The sequence below is a fragment of the Phyllobates terribilis genome, unplaced genomic scaffold (genome assembly GCF_046119375.1).
Source record: "Phyllobates terribilis strain yellow unplaced genomic scaffold, ASM4611937v1 Scaffold_2__4_contigs__length_985480577, whole genome shotgun sequence".
Lineage (NCBI taxonomy): Eukaryota > Metazoa > Chordata > Amphibia > Anura > Dendrobatidae > Phyllobates > Phyllobates terribilis.
This window is the reverse complement of record NW_027362762.1, coordinates 361,148,360-361,170,916: the sequence shown is the minus strand read 5'-3', so window position 1 is coordinate 361,170,916 and position 22,557 is coordinate 361,148,360. Positions and strand designations below refer to the sequence as shown.

Genomic DNA, 22,557 nt, shown 5'->3' with positions numbered 1-22,557 from the left:
GATAATTGTTGAATGACAATGTCACCATTTGAGCCCTTTCCCTGTGCAGTAATTTGCAACATAATTTATTTACGTGTATTAAACATGTAAGAATATTTTAGATTTGCAAAGTCAACTTAAATTGTCAAATGAGATTTGGTACATGGTATTTGTGTTAATTGATAAAGATGAGCGAATGATTGAAATTCGAATGTGCCAACATTGTTACATTTTTCACAACAAATTTGATTTGCAACGAATCCATTTGCAAAATCAGTAAAGCCTCCAATTGCCGTGAAAACACATGTATAATACTCTGAGGTCTCCTAGGATGATATTAAACACTTTTCAAGCACTTTAACACAAACACGGTCTTAATATTGTCAAAGTGACATCCATATACTGTATATGTTGTCACACTGTGCTTCTCCCATGGTACAGAGGCAAAGCTGTCTGTGCCACCAACTTGGGAGAGAGCATAGTTCAGATCAGTGGTGTTACCATATCAATGGTTTGCAATGTCCATATTCAGGACCACTCCTGTCTAAAGCAGGAAGCCAGGGGAGCCGAGGGCAGTGCGCTCCTGAAGCTACATAATGAGTTTACCCCTCTAAGGCTTTTAATGGTTATGTGTATCCATGATATCATATAGGTTTAGGCTGGCTCCTCTTTAGATGTGTAAATGGTGTTTTGCTTAAATGAGTGTATTAGGAGAAAAAAGCTCAGACAGCTCTTCTCCAATATGTGAATCAGCCATACTTACTTTCAGACCTAACTAATTCCAGAATCTCAAAAATATTACGTAAAGTAGAGTTGCTGCAGACAGGAAGTCCTCCATTTACTTCTCTGTACAAATCTATGCATACTTTTTCATTGAGGGTTGCTAGGACCTGAGAAAGCCTCCTTCATGTTCTACCTATGTTAATGCTCACACTTGACACCATGCTTGATTCCGTATTGTTGCCTGTTACTTTTGACCTTTTTATTTCTAGACAAGACCATGTATCTGGCATGCTGACTTTTAAGGAAGACTGTTCTGATTTACAGAGCATTGGGTGAACTACCAATGGCCTCATACAGGTAGGCAACGGTCGGGTACTAGCGAAGAGTAAGGCTGTCTAGTGATGTCAGGGGGCTTGTAGAGCAGAAGGTAATAGTGTGAGCATTATGCAGAGGCAGGGGTGATTTACTGCATCTCTGAAGCTCTCCTTCTTCTCTGTGCTGCTTCACTGCATGCACACTGGCTGCTCCTACCTCCTCCCCTTTCGTTTCTCTTTCACTGCCTGGGATCAGCAGTCTTCAGTGAAGAAAGCACAGCAAAGATGCTTAAAAGAGCTACATGGAGCCAGGCTGAGCAATGTAGAATAGCACACTGTACATTAGACATGCAGCCAGGAGCCTGAAGACTAGATACTGTCATATTGACATTTCTGAACAGTCATATTGGCTGGATGCAAAAATAGAATCAATGCTCTTTCTGAGTGATTCATTCCCAAACTGCAGACCTAGGATGATACTGTGCTGCATTCTGATGTAGAAGACATCCAGTATTTGTCAAACCTGTGATTTGCAACAGCAGGATGTTGCTTGCCTGAAGGAAGGGGAGAAAAGAGCACGACTGCATGCATGGATGTGTTTGGCTTTGCAAAGATTGCTAAGCTATCCAGGTAAGTTTACCTCTGTCACATTGTATGGATGGGGAGCATGTGTGACCGGTGCTACTGTACCTCCTTAAAGAGCGAGAGGGGGAGGGGGTGCAAGCAAAGGCATGCAATCTGCAGTCACAGGACTACCATTGCAACCATCCAGCTCTTAGATTTACAACAGATCAAAGTTGTCATCTCATTTACGTGACCTATTTCCTGTGCATTTGATTGTTGCGTTTCTGTGACCCTTGTTACTGTGAAAACAATCACTATATGATGTTATATGGAAGCTAGCCACGTTATGTCTAGCATCTTCACTCTGGGTGGTGGTGGGGGGGGCTGGGGGATTTCTTTACAATGCTTTTAACAATGGACATGTCCAGAGATCAGACTGTGCTATACCACTGGTTGCTAACTGCTATGAATATAAAATATGTTGCGTTAGTACATATAACCTACAGAATATTCTGAAATACTGTGATAGATGATTGATAGATTGATATGATTGATAAATAAAGCATAATCAGATAGAAAATAGATGTATAATATATAGATAGCTTGATAACTACACTTACTATGTAAGCTGATGTAACGTAGAGAAATTACTTCACTCGATACTTGTTCAGGCCTTGATCAATATGGCAAACATCTATGTAGTTAAGGTTAGATGATAGCTCGTTGGAAAGGCACAGTCTTTATATCAATTTCTTAGGATTAATATGGCAGAGAATTCTTCTTGTTTGCTGCTCTGCCTCTACAAGAAACATCTTTTCTTAAAGTCTTCTTTTGCAACAGTTGCTACAAGGTAATTCATGAAGAATAAACCGTACTGGCCTACTTATTTTTATAGTGTAATTACGTGTGCTAGCGTCCAGTTAGAAACTTCCTTCTTTATGACCACGGTACTTTTAACCAGTGATCTAACATAACTTTTGCTCATGACTATCATTAATATTAGAAAATCTTGGTGCTGGAATCATAGAGGTTGGAAAATAAATTAGAGTAGTTTTCATATTGTCCACACTTTTCCTAAATCGTCCAGTATTCGTAATGGGACCCAGGTAATACTAACTCAGCACACCATCAGCTTAAGTGCTATTGACAAAGAACCAATGTATTCATCGGATCTATGGTATACGTTTACTTAGTACAATATGTTTCTAAGTATCTTATACCTATAATATTGCCACAATGTACAGTTATTTAGTGGAACTTTTGGCAAGGTCATTTAAATATTTAGTAAAAATATTAGTAATAAAACAATTTGATGTCACATGATATGAACTTTTGATTATTTTATGTACTAAGCATTTGAAATCTATTAGTTGTAAGTCTGTTAAATGTTTTCCTTTACTACGCTTTTGCTAATCTGCAATAGTTATTCAACTAGAGAATATGTTATATTAAAAGGCAAGAATATATTCTTTTTCAATTCCTTTGCAGATATTTTCTAAACAGCATGACAGTCTTATAAAGAACCTTAAAGGATAAAATAAGAGCTTAATCACTCTCCATGGGAAATGCTTTTAATTACTTGTATGCAAAGATTGTAGGTCTGTGTAGTTCACTCTTCAGTGTCTAGTGAAACATGATTTTGACAGTGTTGCAAACAGTTATTAAAAGGACACTAATTGAAGTCATCATCTGAGGCTATGCACAACTCCAGAAGAAAACTTAAGATTTGCTGTCAAGAAAACTGCCATAATGATGATGTTCTGACATGTGGGGAATAAAAGTGCTTTAGTTGCAGGATTTCCTGATTTCTACGTGGATAATCTTCCTAAAGGATTTAGCTCTGATCACAACATTTATGAAGAATGGCTTCCAATTCCAGTAGTGCAGATAGTAATTGCCCTCTTTTCTCCATATCTGATCATCAACAAACACTCTGTACATTAACAAAACACCATGACCATACATTTGCTAAGAAAGTCTCCATAGAATGCTTCTCCATAACTTTTAGAAGTTAGGCCAAGAAAATTATTTATTTCAGACAGAATGTTGGAACAGTCATTTCTTTGTGAAATTCTAATTTACAATAGAAACATTGTAATTGTCCTCATGCTTTGCTAGAATAAAAATTGACATTTGTGGAAATTACGTAAACTTAACTTTGTAGAGCATTGAAAGGGGCAAGTGTGTTAAATCTTAGTACTTTTTCTAAACTAGGATTAACTGCTGGAAAGTCCTAGGTCTGAAAAACATATTTCATATTTGCAAAGCTAGGATATTTTAATTCCAGTTTTTTATAGCAGTCCTGCTAACAGTAATAAAGTCACCTATAAACATTAGACTAATGTCTTCTGATAATGTAATGTGTATTGGGTCACTGGCTGACTGATGGTCAGGAGAGATCTAGATTGCGCATGTCCAATGTCGGACTGTTGATTGAATGAGGGCTCCTGTGCATGGGACAGTCAGCTGAGATGGCTGTTCGTTGAATGATTAGCCAAAGCATCATTCGGTCAACTTCCATCTAATGTGTATGGCCAGCCTAATGCCAGGGTCACAAGAGTGATTCTCTCATGCAAGAGAATCGCCTCGATTATGCTATTGACACTATATTCAAACTCTGTTAGAGTTTAAGCCAAGTGTCATCTTAGCGTGATCCGATTCTCTTGCATGTGAGAATCGGAGAACAGGTGTGGAGAAAATGGAGATCTTATTTTCTTCATTCTCTGTGTCCGAGGTAATCAAACTGCACTGGGATGTTATCCGAGTGCAGTCCAGTGTTTCACACGCACCCATAAACTTGTATGGGTGCATGTGATCTGAACTCCGGAGCCATTCGCAGCATGATGTGATTTTTTTCCACAGACCACCTGTAGAGAAAACTGCAGGTCTGCACCGCCCCATATTGGTCCAAGTGCTTTACGATAAAACATCAGATAATGCTCAGCCATGTTATACACTCAGGTCAGTGAGCCCTTATTCTAAAATCACATGTCCAACAATTACCTGTTGCAAGTCTAACACATATTTTTTAAGAGGCAGAACCTACATTTCTTCTATGGATGTGCCGTTGAAGTGCAGTAAATGTGGCTAATCCATTGAAACAATGGCAGAAAAGAATTTGCTTGGGTTTTCTTTAAGGCAGGTAAAGGGGGCTACAAAAACCCCATTCACATGCACTAGATGAAGAATATTGTTAGACTTGATGAGGAAATAGACACTGGAACAACATCAAAGTGATGCTGAGTACTGGGACAACCCGAGGTTCCTCATCAAAGATTATTTACACTACAAATATATTGACCTAAACATATAGAATTTTGCATTATCTATAAAAGCCAACTTTTCTTTGTCAAAAGATGAGATTCGTGAATGGTTTTGGGTCAAGGACATCTAAGAAATTTGTACAAATGGAACTTTGACAGGTATATAACTAAACAATCAGGCATTTACATTAAGTGCCTTTTATCACTGCCAAAATATGTTGCCGTACGTTTCTTGTGTAGATCCAACATTACAGCATGTATTAGAGTTTAGTGTTGCATTCATAACTCAGCTGGAATTTCCTGATATTCTCTGCTTGTTAAGTGTGAATGTAATGGTTTACATTTATGGCAGGGCAATATTTATATGGGACACTATACAGTGCACTGATGTACACTAACTTTTCCATTGTATTTTAGAAACTTATCTAAGCTGTTAGGGTTGGGTATGATTTCAAGCTTGCTGACTATTTCAAATGACAACCAGTGGAACTCTAAATGCATCTTAGCACTACATAGCTATATACAGTGAGGGAAATAAGTATTTGATCCCTTGCTGTTTGTGTAAGTTTGCCCACCGATAAAGACATGAACAGTCTATAATTTTAAGGGTAGGTTAATTTTAACATTAAGAGATATAATATCCCAAAAAAATCAAGAAAATCACATTGTATAAATTAGATAATTTTTTTTGCGTTTTGCAGTGAGAAATAAGTATTTGATCCCTCTGGCAAACAACACTTAATACTTGGTGGCAAAACCCTTGTTGGCAAGCACAGCAGTCAGACGTTGCTTGTAGTTGATGATGAGGTTTGCGCACATGTCGGGAGGAATTTTGGTCCACTCCTTTTTGCAGATCATCTCTAAATCATTAAGATTTTAAGGCTGTCACTTGGCAACTCGGAGATTCAACTCCCTACATAAATTTTCTATGGGATTAATGTCTGGAGACTGGCTAGGTCACTCCATGACCTTACTGTGCTTTTTTTTGAGCCACTTCTTTGTTGCCTTTGCTGTATGTTTTAGGTCATTGTCTTGATGGAAGACCCAGCCATGACCCATCTTCAATGCTCTTATTGAGGGAAGGAGGCTGTTGGCCAAAATGACCCCATCCATCTTCCCTTCAGTATGGTGTAGTCATCATGTCCCCTTTGCAGAAAAGCACCCCCAAAGTATAATGTTTCCCCCTCCATGCTTCACGGTTGGGATGATGTTCTTAGGGTTGTACTCATCCTTCTTCTTCCTCCAAACACGGCGAGTTGAGTTAACGCCAAAGAGCTCAATTTTTTCTTCAACTGACCATAGCATCTTCTCCCAATAACTCACAGAATCATCCAGGTGTTCACTGGCAAACTTCAGATGGGCCTGCACATGTGCCTTCTTGAGCAGGGGGACCTTGCAGGCACTGCAGGATTTTAAACCTTTAAGGCGTAATGTGTTACCAATGGTTTTCTTGGTGACTGTGGTCCCAGTTGCCTTGAAATCATTAACAAGTTGCCCCCGTGTAGTTTTAGGCTGATCTCTCACCTTCTTCATGATCAAGGATACCCCGCGAGGTGAGATTTTGCATGGTGCCCCAGATCAATGTCGATTGACAGTCATTTTGTATTTCTTCCATTTTCTTTCTATTGCACTAACAGTTGTCTCCTTATCACCCAGCGTCTTACTTATGGCTTTGTAGCCCATTCCAGTTCTGTGCAGGTCTATGATCTTGTCCCTGACACCATTAGAAAGCTCTTTGGTCTTGCCCATGTTGTAGAGGTTAGAGTCTGACTGATTAATTGAGTCTGTAGACAGGAGTCTTTTATACAGGTAACTATGTAAGAAAGCTGTCTTTAATGCAGGTAACGAGTTGATTAGGAGCATCTAACTGGTCTGTTGGAGCCATAACTCATAATGGTTTGTAGGGGATCAAATACTTATTTCTCACTGCAAAATGCAAAAAAAATAATTAAATTTATACAATGTGATTTTCTTGATTTTTTGGGGATATTCTATCTCTCAATGTTAAAATTAACCTAACCTTAAAATTATAGACTGTTCATGTCTTTGTCAGTGGGCAAACTTACAAAAACAGCAAGGGATCAAATACTTATTTCCCCCACTGTAAACAGCCAGATAAACAATTTATGTTCTCTATAATTATATCTAACTCCAATATAAACTGTAAGGGTCAGTCCCAAGTAAGTAATTGGTCCGTTATAATATTTATATTCACATAATATTTAGCTATTTTGTATAATTTAGTCAAGATACACTGGACATCGGCAGGACTGCTCGGTTTGATCTTAAATTCTTGTCTAAATTTTGAGCTCTTCGAAGATACTGAATAGCAAGGATGGAAAGGTGTGGAGTCCATCATGAGTGTTTATCTAGTTGTCAACACTAATTACGTAGTAATTTTTGAGGATCTTAGCCATAAAGAAAATTGTATTACTGAGCGCTAGTATAAAATATATTAAATAGCATATAGTTCAATTCATATATATAAATCTATATTTTATGATTCCCGGATGAAAAAAATGAAATCTGAAAAAGCAAGGGTCTTGAATCGTGTTGAGCGAGTATGTTCTGTTAACCCTTTCGCCGAGTATGCTCGATTTGCGACTGTTTGACAGTTTTAATACATGTGAGGAATGTCTATTTCTTACACATTCGTCGCATGTAATAAAGCTGTCAAACAGTTGCAAATAATGCACACGGGAGCGATTCAAACACATCACCGAGCAGCTGTAAATACTCGGAGCTCGGCCCGAGCATACTCGGAACAGAACATACTCGCTCAACACAAGTCTTGAACTATTTGTATATACCAACTGGTCCCTGGATCTATGCAGACTACCAGCCAACAAGATGCAACAAGTATCTCCCGTGTGCTACCTGATAGAGATAGCTAGATCTCAAAATTGTAATATACTGTATATGGATGAGGCACCCATTGGTAGCTTTGAATGTAATTATTGTTTCAACTATTTTATCAATGTTCATTATTATTTATGAGCTCCATTTTATTGTTGATTCATGGTGATCTTCAGAGCATGCTCTTCCATACATGACTAACAGAGCTGAGCATAGCTTAACTGAGATGTTCCACAACATGGCTGTCAGGAAAATAAGGAAGCCATGAGGGGGTCTAGGTATGTTTTATTATACAGGATCATAGGTTTTTGCATCTGTTTTTCATAAATTAAGCAGGGTAATGAGGTACAAATGCAATTGGTATTAGTAGGATTTCCCATGTTGTATAGCTGTGCCTTGGTTCTGATGTTTTCTTAGACAGGGTCATTAGGTGCATCTGAGCATGGTCAATTGACAGTATTAGAACTACTGCAAGACAGATCCAGTGGCAACGGAGGGTAAAGAGAACACTAAAGCGTCGTCATTAGGGAGTTATCTATACAGTGCTGCAAAGTATAGTTTTCAAAAATAGAAGTGTTTTCTAGTTTACTTTTGTCAATTAACAAAATATAAAGTGAATAAACAAAAGTAAAATTTAAATCAAATCAATATTTGGTGTGTCCACCCTTTGCCTTCAAAACAGCATCAAAGCATCAATTCTACTAGGTAAATTTGCGCACAGTTTTTGAAGGAACTTGACAGAGAGGTTTTTACAAACTTCTTAAAGAACTAATAACAGCTCTTTTATGGCTATACTGTAGTTGTGCAAAAACTTTTATCTCTTAACCCTAGAACACATGACCATAAAAATCTACTTTTTCACATACCTGGGGCCTTTTAGGCCCGTGTGCAAATAACATGGAATATCTTTATGCTAAGTGTATATTTTGTCCCTCAGTACATTTGTGGTATTTATGTTTTTTCTTTTAATGAGCACAGTAAGAAATATTAAGCCATTGCGCAGAAATTAATTTCCATTTTAGATTTTTAAATAAAATGAACGATGGGTCAGATAACTTGACATGGATGTTTTAGTTACATCTACACTCCATAAAACACTAGGCACATTTATCCATAGTGTTTGTAAAAAAAATAAATTATTACAAAAGAAATTAGATGATTAATTAGCCTATTCTAATAATCGCTACTGATAAAATTGTTACAAATCACCAATTCACCTGAATCCTCCCACAGGCCCATACGGTTAAATTCTAAAGTTACTTTTTCAGGATTATTTTATAACTAATGTGTAAGTTCAGAAGCTCCAAAGCTCCGCCTAGCGGTGGCTGCAGACAGCCAGAGATGTATCGCTTTTTCTATAACTGTGTGAAGGAAAGCATGAGTTCTACAAAAAAATTATCATTAAATTAGGCTTTGTTCATATGTGTCACGCACAGTGTTGGAAAGACAAAGTACAACACGAAGGGATGAGGGGAAGAGAGCCCAGACACTAAGGAAAGAGGGGGTGGAGACCTCCTAATCTGATCTGATAACACCCTGTCTTATGGACAGACAAGGTGGAAGTAACTTAGCTTGAGCTGACTTCAGAGAGATTACACACACGGCCTCTTAGCACCAAAGAGGAAGTAAGCAGACTGCAACAGCTCCAAGCCTTCACAAGGGTCACGTGAATATCACCGGCACATCTCTATAGCAAACAGGAAGTATTTAAACACCCAAGCTTGGGTGTCAATTAGCCAGAGGGGGGTAGCCGCTGGGTCCTACAGTGAGACAGATCTAAGAAGGTGTCTGTAATGCCAAATGAAGAGTTCTCCTGCAACCAACTGCAGGGCGACTGTCTGTCACATCTGACATACCCGTGACAATATGTGTGTTGGAATCTCCGCCCAAAATGCAGGACCAAATATAAATATATGTCATATTGTCCTATTTTTTCCAGTAAAATGATACAGAAAAATCATGTTATAATCAGTTGGGTCAATAATGTGCTGCTGGTGTATGGAAAACAGATAGCCCACTGATGTATGTTCAGTGGGCTATGGCAGTCATGGCAAATACTGCAAAGTCCTTGGTTTGAAAATGGATTTTTCTGGCTTCTAGTCAGGAGGAAAAGGAAGCCAACAACAGCATAACCCAATGCAAAATCTGATGCTGACAAAAGGGTAAATATCATGGTACAGTGAATCACTGCCATGTGTAGAAGCTTGGATGAAGGGGTTATAAGGAATTGGTGCCAGGAAAACTGGGCAAAGTGGCTTAGATCCCATGTGCAAAAAGTTCTGCTACAAGTGCTGAAGTGCTATCAGGCCCCATCCAGCTCTGCAAAATGCACCAGAAGTAGGAACAGTGGCTGAGAAAAGTCTCCAACACATTGATAGATGGAACAAAGAGGATCTTAAATAAGTCAGAAAGTTATACTCATTTTGTGACCCCCTAGAGTATCTAGGCCTAGGAAAATTACCCTTCCTCAGAATCCAAGACAAGACTGTGTGATAGGATTGATGTTGCAACATGGAAATTCCCATTTCTATGAATACATGTTAAAAGGGTCAGATGTGTGATCAGATGTCAGGTCAGATGTGTGATCTTAATCTATTTGGACTTAGACTAGAACTGCATTTGCCCCCATTGAACTTGAGACGGTCTTGGCAATAGATATGCTGCACATTCTCGGCAATGTGAAAGTTGAGGAGTCGGACCATTAAAGATAGTGGTGTAGTGACTTTGAAGAGCCAAATAGACATGGTGGGAATTTATAGCACCATGTTGATTAACTGTTTTTGCAGTGTTTGCCTTTATTAATAAAGTAGAATCATTTTAAAACTGTACTTTGTGCACAGTATTTGAAAATATTTATTTTCTCAAGCTGCTGGATGTATATAAAGTCTCACACTTGTTCTATTAATAACAGATGAGTAGTCTGAAACATTTAGTTTTAGCGTTCTGTACTACTAAAAGGTTCCACAAATTATTATCCAAAAAGCTTTACCACTGTATTAAATGCATGAAAACTTCCAAATATTTCTTTTTTTTTATGAGCTTTAAACATGTATTAGGATATCGTCATTTTTATGAATAGTTGCTTAGAACATCATTAGTGATGAGCGAGCACGAAAATGCTCAGGTACTCGTTGCTCGGGTCAAGCAAATTGGAATGCTCGAGTGCTTGGTTTGAGTAACGAGCCCAATGTAAGTCTGTGGGAAACTCAAGCATTTTTCAGGCGGCTCCCTCCGGCGGTCTGCAGAGGGCCTAATAATTGCCCAAATCGACGGGAACAGTGTTCAAATAACATGGAAACAGCATGGGAAAGACCCCTGGAAGCATTTCTGACTCCCAGATCACTGCTGTCAACAACGTTGTCAGAGGTAACACGCCACTTTTACGGGCTCACAATTAAACATGCAAAAACAAAACCAAAATGGATTTTCCTGGGAAATATGTTAAGGAACATCCTTTCCAGGGTAATGACTTGCATATAAGGCAAAATAAATAACCAAAAACAAAAATGCTCCTCCACACCTTGGGCTATATTCACACGTAGCGTTTTTGATGCGTTTTTGCACTTTTGCATTGCTTTCAACCAAGACAAATGAATTCACTGGGAAATGTAATTTTAACATTTTACAACCTTATCTGGCCATGTGGTGTGTGGTACATCATCAGACACATGCATACAGTGCTGAAAAAACATGGGAACAGCATGGGGAAGACCCCTGGAAGCATCTCTGACTCCCAGGTCACTGCCTAAAAGTGTGCCCATCATAAGCGATCCTTGGCGCATGCGAAGATGCCTACCGCCATGAACCTGTCATTGCAGACTTGCAACAATCACCGTCCACATCCTTGTCCCAGCGCAGCATTCTGTTGTCCCTACCCCATTCCTTGGAATGCAAGCGCAAGTATGCAGCCAGTCATCCACCCACCCACAGGCTGCAATACTATACTGCCAAATTTTTGACAACTGCTTGCACTTGAAATGTTGCCTTTTAGGCTCGTGGAGGCGGAAGCTGTCCACAACTTCATGGCAGCGGCGGCCAGGTGTCCATACTCGGTCCCCAGCCGCCACTATTTCTCCCGGTGTTGTCTCCGCCTTCCACAAGCATGGGTCCCACAACATGACCCAAGCCCTCCTCAGTGCACTTACTGGAAAGGACCGCCTAACCACAAACACGTGGAAAAGTGAATGTGGCCAGGGACGGTACAGAGCCAGTCCACAGCATTTTTTCTGAGAGCTGTATTTCACCACAGCCATATTTTTTAGCTTGGTGAAAGGACTTGATAAACCATATCTACTCCAGCTGTCATTTCTCCCAGGAAGTCCTCTAAAGCTGCTTGCAATTGAAATGTGGCCTTTTAGGCTCGGGGAGGCGGAAACTGTCCACAACCTCATGGCGGCGGCCGGGTGTCTATACTCGATCCCCAGCCGCCACTATTGCTCCCGGTGTCGTCTCCTCCTTCCACAAGCACGGGTCCCACAACATTACTCGTGCCCTCCCCAATGCACTTACACGTGGACAATTGAATGTGGCCATAGATGGTACGGAGCCAGTTCACAGCTTGTCAGTGAGTTGTATTTCACCACAGCCATTTTTTTAGCTCGGTGAAAGGACTGACTTTTGGGAAACCATATCTACTCTGGCTGTCATTTCTCTGTCACCAGGTTCCGCCCATTGTCACACATGACCATGCCTGGCTGTATGTTCAGCGGTGAGAGCCACAGATCAGGCTGCTGAGTTACATCTTTCAACAACTCTGCAGCGGTGGGCGGTTTGTCACCTAAGCATTAAGCATGTTATCTTCAGCACAGCCTGTTCCAGCTTGGCCAAGGCAGCGCTGCAGTGCTTTCAGCTTGTGACTGATGTGATCTTTCGGAGATGGAGGCCGAACTGGAGGAGGAGGTGCAGGAGCTGAACAATGTGATTACATTGAGGTTACATTGGCGACTCTGGTTTTTATACTAAAGAAAGATCCTAATGTTTTTTTTTTTACGTTATTTTATAAATAAATTTAAATTTAGAGGCACTCCAATGCCCCTTGCAAGAGACGTAGAGGTCAGAGAGCCTCCTAAAAACAATGTTCCCATTATTAGGAAGTGGGTCTCCCATAGTGTTTGCCTATGCAGTGAAGCAACGGCTGCCAAAAATTTGAAGGAATTCCAATGTCCCTTGCGAGAGATGTAGATATGTTGATATAATACATATGCTGGTGATATGGTGGTGAAGGATGAGGATGCGGAGAAGGAGGAGGACAAGAGCAAATAGAAAAAATCAGGAGGCGTATAACCATGTCTGGGTGTGAAGACAGAGGTGCATGGGAATAGGGTTAGAAGTTCCAAAAAAAGAACTAACTAAAAACTGGCTCTGACAAAATGCTAGCGGCAGGGCAGGCCAGGACCTCCAAGGCGTAAAGAGCCAGTTCATGCCACGTGTCCAGCTTGGATACCCAATAATTATAAGGCACAGAGGAATCACGGAGGACGTTGGAACAGTTGGCAAGGTACTCTCTCACCATCTTCCAAAACTTTGCACTCCTTGTGAGAGTACCCACCGGCTCAGGACCTGTGCGATGGGAGGGTCTGAGAAAACTGTCCCAAAACTTTGACAGTGTTCCCCTGCCTCTGCTGGATTGCATTTGTGGCTCTCTCGTCTGTACTCCTTGATTGTCCAACAAACTGTGACCTCTGCCACCAGCGTTTTCAGATGGGAATTATTTCACTAATTCCGCAACAAGGGCCTTCTCGTACTGCCCCATTTTATTAGTAGAGATGAGCGTTGTTCTACTCGAACTGTTCGCCAATCTCAAATTCGAGCTGTTTTGGGCGGTGTTCGAGCCGTTCGGCGAACACGAACAATTTGAGAAAAATTCGGCTGTTCGAGGTTATGTTCGATAACTGTTCGTGCACCAAAATCATAACTGGATTTTTTCTCAGTAATGATGAAAATTAATGTTAATACGCAGTTTGAGTGTACAGCGGGGTGGGGGGAGGGGCAGGGGATGGATCTCTGCAGGAACAATGAAGATCTCCATTTTTTTTTTCTCTTTCCCGCATTTACAGTGGGGAGGTGCAATCTGTCAGCCTATCAGCAGCGCACACACGGAGCGAAGTGCTTTTTTTCACACAAGCAAGGGCATGTGTCATTGGCAGTGTATGTCACATGTCCTTGCCCTATAAGACCAAGCCATTTTCCCCGTCGCCACCATTTTCTCACTGCTGCAGCTGCATGTTAGACGGCACTGCTGTTGCTGTGTGCGCTATACCTTGTTAATTTCAAGCCAATTTTCGCACAAATCTACAGATAGCTTGGGAGTAGGGAATAGTTGTGATTGCAGTCCTTTTAAGGACTAGGTTACAGCATTTCCTACGACTTTTATCAGGCAGGTCTGTGCTCTTAAATAGATAGATTGTGGGAGTAAAGACTAATTGTAATTGGAGTCCTTTTCAGGACTAGGTTACATCAGTTCCTATCAGTTTTTGCCAGGCAGGTCTGTGCCAGTGCTGTGCAAGTTTTTCTTCACAGCATTTGGCTGAATCTAGCAAAGCTAATCCTTTTTGGCCTATTGCAGAGTGTGTTAGTCAGTGGAGTAGCCTATCTGTGTTGCAAGATATACCACCTGTGTATAGAATACCAATTTTTTTACTGCACCTAGTGAAGTAAAATCTTTTGGGCATAGCATCATTTTATTAGTCCATCTATACTGACCTCCATCAGGTTGCATATTGAATATAATTTTTTTCTGCATCTAGCTCTGAAAAAATATTGGGCTTCTAGCTGTGTGTGGGACTTGTTGTATTAGTCCATCTATACTGACCTCCATCAGGTTGCAAACTGAATATATTATTTTCTACATCTACCTCTGAAAAAATATTGGGCTTCTAGCTGTGTGTGGGACTTGTTCTATTAATCCATCTATACAGACCTCCATCAGGTTGCAAACTGAATATATTTTTTTCTGCATCTACCTCTGAAAAAATATTGGGCTTCTAGCTGTGTGTGGGACTTGTTGTATTAGTCCATCTATACTGACCTCCATCAGGTTGCAAACTGAATATATTTTTTTCTGCATCTACCTCTGAAAAAATACTGGGCTTCTAGCTGTGTGTGGGACTTGTTCTATTAATCCATCTATACAGACCTCCATCAGGTTGAAAACTGAATATATTTTTTTCTGCATCTACCTCTGAAAAAATATTGGGCTTCTAGCTGCGTGTGGGACTTGTTGTATTAGTCCATCTATACTGACCTCCATCAGGTTGCAAACTGAATATATTTTTTTCTGCATCTACCTCTGAAAAAATATTGGGCTTCTAGCTGTGTGTGGGACTTGTTCTATTAATCCATCTATACAGACCTCCATCAGGTTGCAAACTGAATATATTTTTTTCTGCATCTACCTCTGAAAAAATATGTGGCCTTCGAGCAGTGTGTGGGACTTTCTCTATTAGTCCATCTATACTGACCTCCATCAGGTTGCAAACTGAATATAATTTTTTTCTGCATCTAGCTCTGAAAAAATATTTGGCCTTCTAGCAGTGTGTGGGACTTTCTCTATTAGTCCATGTATACTGACCTCCATCAGGTTGCAAATTAAAAATAATTTTTATCTGCATCTACAGTACCTCTGAAAAAATATTTGGGCTTCTAGCTGTGTGTGGGACTTGTTCTATTAGTCCATCTATACTGACCTCCATCAGGTTGCAAATTGAATATAATTTTTATCTGCATCTAGCTCTGAAAAAATATTTGGCCTTCTAGCAGTGTGTGGGACTGTCTCTATTAGTCCATCTATACTGACCTCCATCAGGTTGCAAATTGAATATAATTTTTATCTGCATCTAGCTCTGAAAAAATATTTGGCCTTCTAGCAGTGTGTGGGACTTTCTCTATTAGTCCATCTATACTGACCTCCATCAGGTTGCAAATTCAAAATAATTTTTTGTCTGCATCTAGCTCTGAAAAAATATTTGGCCTTCTAGCAGTGTGTGGGACTTTCTCTATTAGTCCATATATACTGACCTCCATCAGGTTGCAAACTGAATATATTTTTTTTCTGCATCTACCTCTGAAAAAATATTGGGCTTTTAGCTGTGTGTGGGACTTGTTCTATTAATCCATCTATACAGACCTCCATCAGGTTGCAAACTGAATAAAAATTTTTTCTGCATCTACCTCTGAAAAAATATTTGGGCTTCTAGCTGTGTGTGGGACTTGTTCTATTAGTCCATCTATACTGACCTCCATCAGGTTGCAAATTGAATATAATTTTTTTCTGCATCTAACCCAGCCAATAGTTTTGGCCTAATACCACAGTTTGGCCACTCAGCTCTGCTCGGTTCCCATCCATTGTTTTTTTGTGCAAACAACTCCAGAGTTGTGAATTAGTTAACCACCAAAATGAGTAGAAAAAGGCCTGCTGCTGGTGGAAAGGGGAATAGGCGTGTTGGGAAGGGGGAAAAAGGTTGTGTCCATGGGGTAGGTGTTAAAGCAACAGTAACATCTGCAGAAGAAAGATCATCTTCCAGCCAAACTAAAATGTCTAGTTCTTTTAGCGGACAATGTGATAAGATCCCTTTCTTTACTCATACTATAGCCTGGGAATCAGAGGTCGACTCCAGCGCTTCTGTGAATCCAGACGAGGAAATGATCTGCACTGATGCCCAGAATCTTTATGAGTCGGATCCAGGACCAGACGCAGAAGGTTCTGACCATAATGTAGACCCTCATTCCCAAACTGTAACTCCTGTTGGTGGAGACAATGAGGAAGACGATGATGAGACTCAAATACCTGATTGGAGCGACAACTTTAGTTTTTTGTCAGGGCAGGAACAGGTTGGCTCTGAGGACGACGGGTGTGATAACGCACAGGGTGATGATGATGAGGTTGGAGATCCCACTTACTGTCAACCCACAGTCAGCCAAGAGATGAGGTCAGCAGAGGAGGTGGAGGAAGATGCTAGTGACGACGAGGTCAGGTTGCGCCTTCCTGGACAGAGACGTAGTACTGGAAGCACGTCAACAACTGCATCCTCAAACACAACTCTGCCTCTCACCACAAGTCGTGGTGGCTCTTCAGGTCGCATGGGTGCTAAGCCTTGCATAGCCTGGGCATTTTTTCAGATCGATAAAGATGACCCAACTCGTGTTATCTGTAACATTTGTCAGCAAAAGCTAAGTAGAGGCTAAAAAATACATAGTTTGAGTACTTCATGCATGAACCGGCACATGGACATGAAGCATAAGTTGCAGTGGGAAGCTCAGTGTGCTACAATGCGGCCTAGCCGGCCGGGCCAACCACCGTCTGCCATATCTTGTGCATCCGCGGCCTCTTCATCCTCTGTGACTGGGGGGACAGCAGTCACACCTGTTTTGGGGCGCAGACTTGCCACCTCTTTACCCGCAACAGCCAGCGTGATTGGCAGGTCATCATTTTCTTTGGAGGTGGTAACACCAGCTGGTGTTGAGCGCTGTCCGACATCGATAGCACCACCTTTGGATCAAGGCAACCTAACATGTCTGCCTGCATCTTACTCACAGACCGGCAGTTTGCCGGGGACACCCTTATCAACCCCGTCTAAGCACAATAGCCAGCCCTCGGTCCCTCAGATGTGGACAAGTAAAAGACCATTTCCTCCTAGCCATGAGAAAGCTAAGAGGTTGAATTTCACCATCTGCAAGCTCTTGGCTACAGAAATGCTGCCTTTCCGCCTGGTGGACACAGAGGATTTTCGAGACCTTATGTCCGTCGCAGTGCCCCAGTACCAGATGCCCAGTCGGCACTACTTCTCAAAGAAAGGTGTGCCTGCGCTCCACCAGCATGTCGCACACAACATCACCGCTTCTTTGAGAAACTCTGTGTGTGACAGGGTGCATTTCACCACAGACACTTGGACGAGTAGGCATGGACAGGGGCGTTACATGTCGCTGACTGGGCACTGGGTAACTATGGTGACAGCAGGACAAGGGGCTGCTGTCCAAGTCTTGCCGTCCCCACGAGTTGTGCGTCAATCCTCTTTATGTCAAAGTTCCTCCACTGCTTCTGCCTCCTCAACCTCCTCTCGGTCTTCCACCTGCACCCAAAGCCTGTCTGGTCATGCCACAAGCTTTCTAACTGCGCAGAAGGGATCCTGCACACCTCCTTACTATGCTGGCAGTAGGGCTCAACGTCATCAGGCGGTTTTTACATTGAAATGTCTGGGAAATGTGAGTCACACAGCTGAGGAGTTGTGGTCAGCTCTGGAGAACCAATTTCATGAATGGTTGTCTCCACTGGACCTGAAACCAGGGAAGGCCGTGTGCGACAATGCTGCAAACCTGGGTGCGGCCCTTCGCCGAGGCAATGTCACACACGTGCCTTGTATGGCTCACGTGTTGAACCTGGTTGTCCAGCAATTTTTAGCCCACTATCCCAGACTAGATGGCCTTCTGCAGAGGGCACGGTCGCTGTGTGCTCACTTCCGCCGTTCGCATCCCGCAGCTCAGCGACTTACATCTCTACAGAAGTCGTTGGGCCTGCCACTTCACCGGCTAAAATGCGATGTGCCTACCCAGTGGAATTCAACTCTGCACATGTTGCAGCGACTGTGGCCGCACCGACAAGCCCTGGTGCAATACGTTCTGACGTATAGCCTGGGCCAACGAGATCCAGAGGTGGGGCAAATCACGCTGGAGGAGTGGTCTCAGATCAGGGACCTATGCACCCTTCTGCACAGTTTTGAAATGGCGACGAAGATGTTTAGTGCTGACGATGCCATTATCAGCATGACTATTCCGGTGATTTACATGCTGGAGCACATGTTAAACAGAATTCGGAGTCAGGTGGTGGCACAAGAGGAGGTGGAGGAAGTAGAGGAGGAGGAGTTGTATGCGGAAGGGCTAACATCTGCAAGGTCCAGACGGTCGGCAGCACCAAGGCGGCAGGCATGTGAGGGTGGGGGAGATGGTTTTACCAGGGCGCATGGTAGCAGCCAAACTAGTGAGGAAGGTGCAGGAGCCCAGGAAGAAGTGGAGGACGAACTGATGGAAGACTCATCAGATGAGGGAGACCTTGATCACATTTCTGTTGTGTGAGGTTGGGGGGAGAGGACAGAGGAAGGAAGCATGATTGTTACCTCGCCACCAACACAACAGGGACTTGGTGCTCCTGGATGCGCAACACACATGAGTGCCTTCTTGCTGCACTACCTGCAACATGACCCTCGAATTGTAAGAATTAGAAATAATCCTGACTACTGGGTTGCCACACTGTTAGATCCCCGGTTCAAAAGTAAATTTGCAGAAATTATTCCTGCCATAGAAAGGGATGCACGCATGCAGGAGTATCAGCAGAGACTGTTGCAGATTCTTACATGTGCTTTTCCACAAAATACCAGTGGTGCACGTAATGAATCTCACAGTTCCAACTTGCCAACCGTGGGACCGTCAAGTGTTCAGCACTCAAACCGTAACAGAACCACAGTATCTGCTGGTAACATCAATTTTGCGGAATCATTTCACCACTTTTTTAGCCCATCCTTTGCAAGGCCACAGGAGACAAGAAGTCTGACACATAGTCAACGCCTAGAGACGATGGTACAGGAGTATCTCCAAGTAAACATTGAAGCCATGACTGTGTCACTGGACCCTTGCTCTTTTTGGGCTTCCAATCTGGATAAATGGCCGGAGCTAGCCACTTACGCCTTGGAGATCTTGTCATGCCCCGCAGCCGTGTTCAGCGCTGCTGGTGGTGTGCTGACAGATAAGCGCACGCGGCTCTCCACTGATAATGTAGACAGACTCACGTTCATAAAGATGAACAAATCATGGATCCGAAACGACTTTTCTACCCCTGTGTCATCCTTGGAAGAGTAAAAGCTTGATGATTGGTTAAAATCACCCTACCAACCGTTTTAAGCTTTCAAATTACTAATCATGTTTATCTGTATCTTGGCTGGAAAATAATTTGGGCTTTGTAGCAGTGTGCAGCACTGATTCTATTAGGCCATCTATAATAAGCTCCACCAGATTTAAAATTACTAATCATGTTTATCTGTATCTTGACTGGAAAATAATTTGGGCTTTGTAGCAGTGTGCAGCACTGATCCTATTAGGCCATCTATACTAAAGCTTCACCAGATTTAAAATTAAAAATAATTTTTAGCTGCATCTAGCCCGGAAAATAATTTTGGGGCTCTGAGATGCGCAAGACACATAAGTGCCTTCTTGCTGCACTACCTGCAGCATGACCCTCATATTGTCAGAATTCGAAGTAATCATGACTACTGGGTTGCCACACTCTTAGATCCCCCAAACTTTTCAATCAACCTTTTCATTTTAATAAAGACCAAAAAAATGTTCATTTTTGAAATTATAAGCATTAGCAGGTTGTTAGAAACTGAAATCAAACAGTTTTCAACTCAAAACTTTATTCTAGGTGATGTTACATTTTCACATAGGACCCCTTGTTCGAAAGGAGCTTCTGAACTCTCTCGTCCATTGAATTTGTCAGGTTTTGGATGGTTTCTGCTTCAATTGTTTTGCATGAGGACAGAATACCCTCCCAGAGCTGTTGCTTAGATGTGAACTGCCTCCCGCCATCATAGACACTCCTTTTAATGATGCTCCAAAAGTTCTGAATGGGGTAGAGGTCAGGGGAGCATGGGGGTCACACCATAAGTTTGTCCCCTTTTATGCCCATATCAGCCAGAGATGCAGATGTTTTATGTGCAGCATGAGATGGTGTATTATCATGCAAAAAAATGATCTTGCTGTGAAATACACGGTTCTTCTTCTTGAACCATGGCAGGAAGTGCTGTTTGAGAAAATCCACATACATTATGGAGTTCATCTTTAGCGCCTTCAGGGATCCTAAAGGGGCCGACAATCTCTCTCCCCATGATTCCAGCCCAAAACATTACTCCACCTCCTCCTTGTTGGCGCTGTAGCCGTGTTTGCATGGGGTGTCCATCAACCAGCCATCCTCCACTCCATCCATCTGGACCATCGAGCGCTGCACGGCACTCATCCGTGAACAAAACAGTTTTGAAATCAGTCTTCATGTAATGTTTGGCCCACTGGAGCCGTTTCTGCTTGTGTGAAGTGGATAGAGGAGGTCGACAGGATGGCGTATGCACAGCTGCAAACCTCTGAAGGACCCTGCATCTTGTTGTTCGGGGGACGTTGGAGGTACCAGCAGCTTCAAAAACTTGTCTGCTGCTATGACAAGGCTTTTTTGCCGCTGCTCTTTCAACCTGACGTAATTGCCTGTAGGAAAGAGTCCTCAATTTGCCCTTATCAGCATGCACACGTGTGTACTGTGAATCAGCTACATACTTCTTGATTGCCAAGACACTTCATCCTGATCATCGCACAATGTTGATTGTAGTCATGCCTTGACCTAAACACTCCACAATTTGTTGCTTCTCAGCAGCTGACACATCCTTTTTCTTTCCCATTTTGGCAGAAAATGTAGGCTGCTTAATAATGTGAGACAGCCTTCTTAAGTAGTCTTGCCTTTCATTGGACACACCTGCCAAACTAATTAGCACAGGTGTCTGCAATTGCTTACAGTGATATAAAGAGCCCTGACACACATCACCATCAATGAGTTTAACTGACAAACAAACAAATTCTTCCCTTATCACTCCTAAACACTTTTTGCATAATAATTTGGAACACAGTGTACATGTGCTTTTCCACAAAACACCAGTGGTTCACGTAGTGAATCTTACAGTTCTAACTTGCCAACCGTGGTCTGTATGGAGTTGTTCAATAAAGGGCCCAAAATTAAGATAACATAGATGGGAGAGGTCTCTATGAATAGGAATTCCTAAGTATTTGATACCCTGTGAGGGCCAGGCAAAGGGAAAGTTGGACTGGATGGAATCCTATATGGATTTGGGGAGGGAGACATCGAGGGCCTCAGACTTCGCTGCATTGATTTTAAAATTTGACCATGTAACAAAGTGATCTATTTCAGCCATAACAGCATGGATGGATATATGTGATTGAGTGATATATACTAGGACATCATCAGCAAATAGAGAGCACTTGTACTCGGTGCCTCCCACCTCAATCCACCTAATATTGGGGTTATGGCGAATTGATGAGAGCAGGTGCTCCGTCACTAGGATGTATAAGAGAGGGGACAGAGAACATCCCTGCCTTGTCCCATTGGTGATTGTGAAAGGTGATGAAAATGTTCTGACGCGCCCCCTGGGCCTTGGGACACCCGGAGCCGGACCCTTTTTGGTGGATGCTGGTGGTTGTAGTCTCCGTGGCGGCGACCCGGTTCCATGGCTCAGGGCGGTCAAACCAGTGGCGGAACTATTTATGTGGTTTTGATGTTTAAATGTCCGACTACGCCACCCGTGGATTGCGGTCAGAGTGAACCGCCGCTGCAGGGCAGACCGCTGAGGCTGGTGTTGTGGGTGCAGCAGAGCGTAGCATAACTCCCCATGGGAGGAGTATAGCCTCAGGGCAGTGTATGCGGAGGATGGGGGTGATGGTGCAGGGCAGCAGCAGTAACGACACGGAGTCAGTGATGCAGTCCAGGGCCTTTACTCACAGTTCTTATTATCCAGACCACGTCTGCAGGTAACGGCTGCCCACGTCGTACTGTGCTCACCAGGTGAGGGGCTCAGACAACTCCCAGATAACTTTGGAGCGCTTCACAGGACCCCCTTTGTGTGTCTTTAGTCTGGCCTTTCTTACCAACCCTTCTGTCCGGCTGCCTCGGGCCTCCTCTTGGTAAACTTGGCGCCAGTTTCCCTGACCCTATGTGGTGCCTTCCTAGCGGGTGTAGCGAGGGGCTGCGCCACATAAAATGTCACAGCCTCCTGTTTCTAGCTGAGGGTCGTTTCCTGCCTTCACTAGTTTTGGGG

At 42.5% G+C, this 22,557-nt stretch overlaps 1 protein-coding gene across 3 annotated transcripts in view; it reads left to right on the top strand.

The window, feature by feature from the left end:
- The first annotated feature begins 1,222 nt into the window (after nucleotides 1-1,222).
- The window catches only part of FRMPD4 (FERM and PDZ domain containing 4), a 773,166-nt gene continuing 751,831 nt past the window's right edge, over nucleotides 1,223-22,557 (top strand). For 2 of the 3 annotated variants that reach the window (XM_073664699.1, XM_073664698.1), the window contains exon 1: nucleotides 1,228-1,646. In XM_073664699.1, the coding sequence (XP_073520800.1) occupies nucleotides 1,606-1,646 (41 nt within the window). In that variant the 5' untranslated portion in view covers nucleotides 1,228-1,605. Of the gene's footprint in view, nucleotides 1,647-22,557 lie in introns of all 3 variants that reach the window. The other variant, XM_073664701.1, reaches the window with a different exon arrangement.